This window comes from Ruditapes philippinarum, unplaced genomic scaffold (assembly GCF_026571515.1).
Source record: "Ruditapes philippinarum isolate M1 unplaced genomic scaffold, ASM2657151v2 ctg2436_1_1_1_1, whole genome shotgun sequence".
Taxonomy (NCBI): Eukaryota; Metazoa; Mollusca; class Bivalvia; order Venerida; family Veneridae; genus Ruditapes; species Ruditapes philippinarum.
In genome coordinates, this window is record NW_026864948.1 from 290137 (window position 1) to 300992 (window position 10856).

At 32.9% G+C, this 10856-nt stretch overlaps 1 protein-coding gene across 1 annotated transcript; it reads left to right on the plus strand.

The window, feature by feature from the left end:
- Window positions 1–233: 233 nt before the first annotated feature.
- Window positions 234–8877, plus strand: LOC132727367 (uncharacterized; the record flags this gene model as incomplete). Its single annotated transcript, XM_060712806.1, has 6 exons — window positions 234–1037; window positions 1608–1729; window positions 3477–3568; window positions 5784–5824; window positions 8238–8399; window positions 8761–8877. Coding segments are annotated over exons 1-6 (942 nt in total), but the record flags the coding sequence as incomplete, so codon positions are not given.
- Window positions 8878–10856: the final 1979 nt, after the last annotated feature.

Genomic DNA, 10856 nt, shown 5'->3' on the forward strand with positions numbered 1-10856 from the left:
AATTTCATGGCCTGAATTTATTTATTTTGTGTATAACATTATCAGTCCCATTGCTATATTCTAATAATAATCAAGTTTTATCCTGTATGTAAGTTATTTAAATACCAAGTCTTCTTCCGAACTTTGATGTTGACGAATACATCATAACATGTATTGTATAACTGTCTTAAATTTCCGTGTTTTTTGGGACAAGTTATGATGCACAATTACTAAATAGCAGCAGCAATGATTAAAGTGAGGTGTGATCAGTGTCTTTTAAAGAGATTTTGAAAGTAGACCCATGCTAAATCGTTCAAATTCAACAAAAAGAAATAGAAAAATGTTTCTTCTTTGATATAAATTATTATACAACAGTATATAGAAATCAGAATACATGTATATTATTTGAATGTTTATTACCTTCCCTATTAAAGTACATAATTAATGATTATGAAATTTTTAAATTTCTTTCAGCTGAAGTAAGCAGTGGAAAGATTTTAAAAACCAAGGCGTTAAGTTTACTTAATATAAAAAGTGTGCTCAAGGACAAATGCAAATGTGGGAAACTGTGTATTCAAAAGTTGTCTGTTGAATCCATTAGGCAATTGAGAAAGAGCTATTGGGAAAGTTCAGAAGCTGGAAGGTTGCAGATGCTAATATTTTACATAAGAAATTCTACAAAGATTGGTAAGTTTAGGTTTGTAAGTGTCACTTCAAATCTAAGCTTATGCACTTATGCCTTCATAAGGTGCTTAAACATCAGTAAGAATAAATTAACTTGTGCTTTTGAGGCTCATGAACAGAATGAATTATCAACACCTGGAAAAAACAGTAGAAGTGTTCAGGACAATTCTTTAGTTCTTGTAACATGGATGGAGAAATATGCAGAGATGCATGGTGATAGAATGCCAAATACAAACCAGATCTTGCTGCCATATGGACTTACTAAGAATGATTTATATGGTAAATACAAAGAGGAATGTACTACAAAACCAGTCAGTCGTTCACAGTTTTACACAACTTGGAAGCAGCATTTTCCTCATGTGAAGATTAAGAAGGTATGAAATATGATAATGACTATATAATTGTTTACCTCTATTATTTTAAACCAAAGAGGAATGAAATGGATTTCTTTAAGTGACTTCATTTATAGAGATTGTGTGATACCTGCTCATGTTTGTCTCTTTATGACTGTGAAGTTCAACAGTTAAGGGGATATTATGGTCTCAAGCTGAGTAAATGATATATCACTAAAGCAATTTCAATGTATAGCTCAAGTATTTGCACTTGTTATACGCCTTAAATGATTTTTGGGAACTACTCCTCTTATACCACTGTCTTTGATGCAGTTTCAATGAAATTGTACATGGAAGTACTTGTGCATATTAAACGGGTTTCCCAGTTGATAGATTTTTAGCTAAGTTATTACTCTGGGATGTTAACCCTGTTTTGCCCTGTTGCTGAATTTTTTGTCGGTTGTTACTAAGTTAAGCTGCACCAATGCAATATGCTGCCTTGAGGCGACACATGTGGTCACTGATCGCACCTGTTCTGTAGAGCTGTTATGATTCCATGCTATTGGTGAAGTGACATAAATTATTAATGCATAAAAATATTATTCCTTGCAGACAAACTCTTTTACAAAATGCACCATATGTACGACTTTGGAGAGACAAATAGCAAAGACGACATCTGTGGAAACACGCTCACTGTATAGACAACAGAAAGAAGCCCACAATCGAAGGCAAATGTAAGTAACTTAGTTATAATTCTTTTTGGAAACAATTGCTTGCATCTACATTAAATTTATTATTATTTTAAATTTTTGACTGAAATGTTAAGTACAGTAATAAATGCAAACTTGCCTGTTTTTCACTTGTAGACAAATAGACTGTTAGTACTCATAATAGGGAAAAGTTGTGTAACACAGGATTATTTGGGAAATTTAGAAACAGGGGAACTAGTACATTATCAGTGATTTTTCTACTTATATAACAGACTCCGAAAAAAGGCCTCTTCCCAATTGAAATTTTCTTTAAAATCATGCAGTTTTCCCAAAAATCTGAACTTAAACCAGCTTTTTTACTTCCCAAATCAGCAATTTTAGCGATAATTTTTCCCAAAATCAAGAGGCTCAGGCCTCTTCCCAATTAAGTGAGAAAAATCACTGATTATTTAAACTTTTATGTTATGTTTATTTTAAAGCCCTCCCTTGGTCTAATTATACCACTCCTGTGCCAATTTCGTAATTTGTAGCTAGTACTTCTAAAAAAAAATATACCAGTTTCACATCTGTAGGAAATTCCTATTTCACAATCAAACATTTCTTTGGACAGTATATACTAATACTCATATACCTTTATATTAAATTATTATCAAAGGGCTGCAAGCTCAGTGATATTTTCTGATCTTTGCAATCTAAATCATACTGACTATCTGTATGTATTTTCCTGTAAAATTTATTTTTATATACTATAATTCATCTTACACAGCGACTCTGTTTTGATTTTTTACTATAACAGTTTGATATTGATACATATGGAATTTTGCATGACTAGAGTTGCATCAAAAAATCATTCATGTTCATTTTTTTATGACTTTATCCTTGCATATCATGGCTACTTCCTTAAAAAAGACACTTCAAACAAAAACAAAAAGTTGCCTTGACTAGGATTTGAACACCAGACCTGTCACCGTAAACGAGCGCGCTACCCCTGCACCACGATAAAGTAATATGTAGATAGCCTGAATGAAAACAAATACATTGTAATTCTAAATTGAGAATTAGTTTCGAGGTATTTTGTTCATGATAAACCTGTTGTTTAATACTGATGAAAATAATTTAGCGAAAATCTTCTCGCCAAAACAGTCTGACATGTATATCTTCCACTACTCGACAGTCGGATTTATTTGTGTACTAAGCTCTGGAGTAGTCGGTAATCTACATCGCTAAAAATAGCATTTTCATTGATTAAAATTATATTCATCTGCGTAATTTGTGATTGTGCATTTATTGCCAATTCTATATTCTTTTAAACTTTGAATGCACTGTAATTTGTTGGATACTTGTAACAAAATAAAAATATTTCTTTCTTTTACATCGCTAGTTTTAAGCTGCTTTGAGAACAACTTGTTGTTAGGTTTGTCGTGAAATTCTGTGTCAGAGATTGAATGTCAGCATTGAATTTTCTGATCTGAGATCAGAAAATACAAAAAGCTATTTGAATTTTGGAGTTTAATGTAAAAAGATGAAATAGATCAACCCTTTCTGTATTGTTTTTACCAAGGGAATGCAAAATATTTTTCTTGAATTATGCAAAAACCATGCTTCCATCATAATGCAAAAACTAGTTCAGAATTTCAAGAAAACTTATGCTTGTTTTTGCATGGGGCCTCTTCACAAGTAAGGGGTAAAAAGCCCTGAATATGCAATTCTCAAGGGAGTAAAAAGTATGACTTGATGCTTATTTTAGTCAGTTCTATATCTGACTTTTCAGGATGGAAAGAAAATATTATTATAGCAAGCGGGAAGAAAGTAGGAAATCACCTGGACAGTACATGTCTCTCATCATAGATGGAATGGATCAAGGTAGGCATTTTAAAGCTAGCAATGTTTTATGCAGTATGTTATAAAAATTTGTTCAAGTTCTCTCAGGCATTGAGCAAGGCTTCATATATAGAAACAGGCACAGGAGCAAAAAATGTAAATGTTGTATATTGTATAATAAAAGTAAATGACGACTGTATTTTGTTACGAAATATGGATAAGGATTTCGCAAGTTAAAGGCACATTATGCCTCAGAAATCCTTTTTTTTTTATTAAATTCTTGAGAAATGTAAAACACATGTTTAATAATGTTTTAATAATGGATTTAGAACATGTGAGATATTTAACAGCTGAAGAAAGTAGTGCTAAATGTGCAGTAATCTGTCATAAAGGTAGCAAAATGTAAACAAATAGTATTTTGACTTCCATACAAAATACTAATTCATTATAATTATACCAATTGCCAGCAAATCAAAAGATGCAAAGATAGTTCATTTATATGGCAAATAAATATGTTTTTGTGGAACTTGTAACAAGACACCAAATAGTTAACATTTTGAGAAATAAAAATGATAGCATTTCTGACGCATAATGTGCCTTTAATGGAATATTTGTTGATAACCTGGAATTGGTGAATAAATTGTTAAATTATATTTACAAAATATAAACAACATGTAAAAATTATTATTAAAAGACTTATTTAACAAAAAAATGGTATTTGAATAAAATACATTTATTATACATGAGATCTTGATCGGCATCATGCCAGGTCATTGTTTGGGCATATAGGTCTGGATAAACTTCATTCTTCAAATATATGTTCCTTATCATCAACCATTTCTTATATGCCAAGGTTCATAACTCTAGCTCCAATATTGCCCATCTCCCCATTAACTTTTTTTTACTTGGAAAATGTTAATTTTTACTATAACTGCTTTAGTTTTAAAGGAATCTACCTCAAAGTTCAAATACATATTCCTTTTTATCAACCAGATCTTATGTGACAAGGTTCATAACTCTTGAAACAATATTTTCAGATTTTTCTCCCTTTGAACTTAGATTTTTTTTTTTTGAGAAATATTATAACTTCTGAAACACATCATTAAGCTTTTGGTATTGGCGCAAATTTATGCACTGTGCATTGCTGTGGTTAACAAATTCACTGTCAGTTTATAGATATTGCTTTCTGATTAAGTGTGATATATAACAATAAGTGATAGCTTGAAAATCCTTCAATTGACAGCCCAAATCCGGTCTATTTTTTATTATCTCTTGTACTAATAAAAATTGCTGCCATTAACAGTGAGCTGGCTGGAATGGTTCATGACTAAGGAATCAAAACTTCCAGGAAGGATGCAAACCCACATTAGTACTGCGCATGTGGTTTGACTAAACTATGGCCCAATAATTGATGGCCCATTGTGAACTCTAAGTTAAAATTTTGCATGTAACATAAAACTTGAAAACTACTTATGGTGTCCTGCATTTCTGTTTGATTAAACGGGTTTTGTTGTTTTTTTAGCTAAAAACATGTTTGAAAATTTGATAACCGGTAACTGAGGTTAGTAATTGACAAAGAGGAAAAAAAAAATTAAATTGTCAGATGCTTAATATTTCCTTAAATTTTATAACAGTATATGTCAATTTGTTTGTATTTTAGTTGTACTTGACAATGTATTTTTCGGATCTGATCAGGTAAGGTACGAATTTAAAGGAAAATAATACTCAATGTTTGGATATGTATTGTAATTATTTTTAGAAAAAACAACAACTAAATACAAACAAAGTGTCATGTCTTGTCATAAAGTAACAAAGTTTAAATGTGGAAAATCTAAGGATTTTATAAGTACGGACGGTTAAATGTTTAACACGGATATTAGGTCGCTGTTTAAACGGTTAGCATTTTTTTCAAACCATGACACCCCTAAACTACTGAAGAATAATTCACTTTAAAATTGGCACATGTCTTTGTGATCATATTTGAAATTCAACATCCTAGGACCATAACCCTGTCAGATGGATTTTGACTGAATTGCAGCTGTCTGCAAACTTAGAAATTTCTTGGGGGAAGTTTTGCATGCAACATAATATCTTAAAAACATGGCAATTTATGCCCCTGGAACTAAAACATATTTTCATGGCAATAATTGCAGATCATTACACAGGACCTATGACTAGATTTTGATTGAATTATTCCCTCTGTGAACTAAACAATTTTAAGTTATTTGATTTAACCTTGATGTATTTCTGATTTCAGCTAAAACTAATCTTCCTCATTTCACTGGCAGGAGACCAAAGGTAATTTATTTTATATATTTACATAAACAGTATAGATATTTTTTTTTATTTAGATCATTATGATAACAAGGGTCATTTACATTCTTTGTTGTTTTCATTGATCAGGTTGGCAAACCATTAAATCTCAGATTTATCCATTGAGACATTCAGACAATTCATTTGTTAATGTAATTTGATTGTATAAGCCAAATGTATAATGAAAGTGAGTACCCACATGAATTATTATGCCCATACATACAGATGTTTTATATTTTTTGTGTGGCCAGAGTAGTGGCGACATATAGGGATCACTTCTACGTCGTCTCTCTGTCTGTCCGTCCGTCTGTCACAAAACTTGTCCAGACGACTCCTCATAAACTTCTGGTGCAATTTCATCCAAACTTTACAGGAATGATCAGTACCAAGTCTTGTTGTGCATATTGTCAGCATTTTCTTGTTCAATGATTTTTGAGTTATGGCCCTTAAATAATTTTTATCCGGACTACTTCTCTTAATATACCACTAATGCAATTTCAATGAAACTTTACAGGATTGATCTGTAGCTCAAGTCCTTGCGCATATTGCACGGGTTTTCCGGTTGAATGATTTTTAACCGAGTAATGGCCCTTTGATAAAAAGGTGTTTTTTTCTGTATGTTGCCAGATACACAAAAGCTTGTCCGGACTTCTCCTCATAAACTACTGGTTCAATTTTATTCGAACTCTACAGGAATGATCAGTATCAAGTCTAGTTGTGCACTGTCCGTCTGTCTGTCCGTTTGTCACAAAACTTATCCTAACATGAAATTGGCCATCATGAGGCGACACATGTGATCACTGATCCTCTTGTTTTATTATCAGAAATTGAAGTAGCAGTCTGCTTAAAATATGGAAAGACTGAGTCTCCTCTATTAAAATTTCAGAGAACATAGTCCATTAGTCTAGAAATCTTTGGGATCATAAAAATTATAGAAATATTATTATCAAATACGCAGCGATCAGTATGAGTATAGCATATTGACAAAACCATCATTTTGAATTCTTTTGAAATGACCTTGACCTTTAATTGTAGTAACTGCCAAGGTCAAGTTTTGTTGAATTGGATTGAAATGTCCCAACTGTTATTATACCCCCGCACAACGAAATTGTAAGAGGGGTATACTGGAATCAGCTTGTCCGTCCGGACGTCCGTCAGGCCATTGCTTTTTCCTTGTACGCAGTCTTCATATTTGGTATTTAGATTGGTCATGATTAGTAGTTGATCCCTATTGATTTTGAGGTCACCAGGTCAAAGGTCAAGGTCACAGGGGCCTTGACTAAAAAAATGTTGTCTGCCCAATAACTAAAGATTCCTTCATATTTGTCATGGAATTTAGTCATTATTAGTAGATAACCCCTTTCAATTTTGAGGTCAAGGTCACAGGGGTCTTGGTCTGCCCAATAACTTAAGATTCCTTTGACCCATAGTCTTGATATTTGACATGGTGGTTAGTCATAAGTTGATAACCGCTATCGATTTTGAGGTCACTGGGTCAAAGGTCAAGGTCAGTGGGACTTTGACTACAAAAAGTTTGTCCGCCCAATAACTTAAGAAATTTTTGACCCACAGTCTTCATATTTGGCATCAAGGTTGATCATGACCATTAGGTGACCCCTATTGATTTTGAGTTTACTGGGTCAAAGATGAAGGTCACAGTGGCCTTGATTGAAAAAAAATCTTTTCTGCTCAATTGCATAAGAATGCTTTAGTCAACAGTCTTTATATTTGGTATTTAGGTTGTTTATTACTATTTGATGACCCCTATTGATTTTAGGTGACTGTGTCAAAGGTCAAGGTGATAGGGATATTCACTATAATAAGCTTGTCTGCTCAAATGCTTAAGAATACATGTCCACAGTGTATTGATTTTGACATTTTCACATTTGAAGCATGTAGAATACATAACATAGCAATGCACTGGCTTAGTGACCACATATTTGGCAGGGAGGTTGTCCTTGAGGCTCAAGGGTTGAGCTCTAAATGGCCACTGTTGATTCTGACAAAGTGGTACGTGGGGGTTTTCACGCCATGACAGTGGCAGTTCTAGTTTATTTATGGATTTGAATAATTCTTGGGCAAAAATACACTTGTGACAAAATTTACATGATGATTTATTCAAATATGAACTTGACCTTTGGATGACCTTGACTCTCAATGTCAAATTTTGAATTTGAAGTTTATTTTGTAAAAAAATATGTTTTCTGGAAATGTTCTTTACTTCAATATTCATTCTTTGATGTGTTTCACTTTAGAAATAAGAAAAGTTCAGCATTGACCTGCTTTGCGATGGCTGTTGTTATTATTGAATTGTCAACTTTTCATTTACACAGTATCAAATATGGTGTGTAAATTTTAAGTTCATTTCCCATACTATCAGACTATGTCTCATTTTCAGAATATGAATGCTGCAGATTTGCTTAAAACACATGTCACAGGAATAATTAACCACGGGCATGGAGGTTTCCACACATTTGTTGATATATGTCAGTACAGCCATGATCCGAATCTTACATTAAATGTCCTTCTAAAGACTTTTCTACACACATCAGAGAAAAATGTAAGTACTGAGATATTATTTTAGTACTATTTTTTGTTTTTATCATATTCCTTAAATCAATAAATTACATGCAATATTCAAATTGCCTATGTTTTTTTTTTTCCTTTCGATTAATTATGTATTATGTTTTTGGTACTTTTTTTTTGGCTCTCCACATGTTGATGATACTTAAGAAATAAGTCAGACTTTCTACAAGTATTTGGTGATATTTTAAGGAGTTTGCTGCTCTGGCAAAGTTGCTAGTGACACTGTTGTCAAAAGTCAGTCCCAATTTGAAAGCTGTTTAGGATTTTTGTGCTTTTGATCTTTTGAACGGAATCTAGATATATTTTTTTAAATTTTGTTGCCTTTTTGGTTTCAGGGCAACAGACTTCCAGCTACTCTGTACTTGCAGGCAGACAATTGTTTTCGAGAGAACAAAAACAAATTTGTTCTAGCATTCTGTGAGCTATTGATCAGATGTGAAATATTCACAGAGGTAAGTCTCATTTTATCATTGAATGGTTAGCTTGAAGTTCTGGAAAAGTTGGAGTTCAAGTGTTAAAATCTCACTAGTATTTATAGTAAAAATAAGTGAATGTTAATTATTGAAGCAAAGCTCTAGACTAGTATAGTATATCAGATGGGGTGCACAATACAATTGGAACTATAATTGTGCTGCGATAAGGCAAAATTGATGTTTCAGGCATAGGTTTTAGTATTCCAAAAAGTACATGATTAAGAACTTATAGTTCAAGGTGAAAGTTATTCATATTAGGGAAAAATGTTTTTTGTGCCCCCACTTTAAGGGGGGGGGGGGGAGTTAGATTTACCCTTGTCCGTCTGTCTGTTTTCTGTTGTGTCACACATAGATCAAAAAGTATTTGGCCTAGAGTCATGAAACTTTCAAGAAATGTTGATCAGCATGTGTAGTTGTGCACCTGGGTCTTTTCATGTGGATATACAGTGAAAATTGAGAATACCGGACAGCTTCCGAACGGATGGTTTTGTCCAGTTTTCTCAGCAGTCAGGTTTTCTTAATGTCCCTTCCAGGACGTACTGACTAATGACTTGCCATGAATGCCAGTATATTTGCATTTTCATGATCATATGTATGTATATTCATTATTGCTGAATAAAGAAATGATGGAGAATGACAAAATAACAAGTGTTATTTCAAATTTTTCAAATTATGTCTAAATGCAATAAAATTTTGGATTTAAAACATACAACAGTAACCTCATAACAATAATGTCTGATTATATCCGTATATGTTTACATTTTGGTTCTGGATAATGATTTAACAAACACAGTTTAAAATGAACATGTTTAAGATAACATGCAATTTGATTTTTTTACACACAAAACCTCTTTTTTTTTACAAAATTATACTGTCTTAAACTCTTTAATTAATTCATCTTTGATATATATAGACAGCTCTCATCAATGGAATAGAACTTGGTGCCATATAAATGTCTTTTTACGTGGCGCTGCCATTTTGGAAATAAATATACAAAAGCAAAGCATTATAAAAAAACTCTTTTTTATACATACTGATTTTACCTTACCTCGTTGTGCATTTTGGCATTAATTATTAAGAAAACAGTAACATCTTTGCTTTACAATAAATCAAACTGTGAAAAGAGACATAATAAACAAATCAGACAATCAGTGTTCTGTTACCGCTCAGTTAGCATATACAGGGTTCCCACGCTGTCCGGGAAAACGGGAAATGTCCGTGAATTTGAAAACACTAGCTCCCGGCCTTGAAAAGTCCGGGAATTAGTGTTGATACAGAAAAAAGTCCGGGAAGGTACGGGAATTAGTCTGGAAAAGGGGAGGTAAATCAAACAACCAAAATGGCGGTCTTAGCACAGTATATTGATTTCCGCATCTTGAATGTTGATGATTTTTCGATTTACAAGTGTTTTAAGAGGCCAATTTTGACATTTATGAGATTTAACATTTATTTTCTGGTTACTATTGCGGTTTTGTTTGGAAAATCTTATAAGACAGTCACAAATCGACCTCAAGTTTGCTTGATTGGCCTCTGCTCAAAGCACATGAAAAAGATGAAAGCTCACAGGTATGGTTGTTTCCTTGGGCAATGTTTTTTATCCTAATTGCTCACAACCATGCTAAAAGCCAAAGGTATATCAATATAAAATTAACAATAGTATTACATACAGGGCATCCATTAATGGAAGTTTGGGAGTCATTTACTCCCTGATTTTGGTTTGTGACTTCTTTAAGTTCTACTTTTCCTTCTTTACCTATATAATGTGACTTCCAATATCAGAGATTTTGTAGTGTCTGACTTCCAAATTTTGGAACTTAGTGGAAGCCCTGATTACATACATGAACTATTGTAAAGGCAGAGCACAGTCAATTGGCCACACGGGTAGCACGAAATACCTAAGTATAGCCAATATATACTAAAAATAATGTGTTGTACTAATAAAATTGTGTTTTAATCAT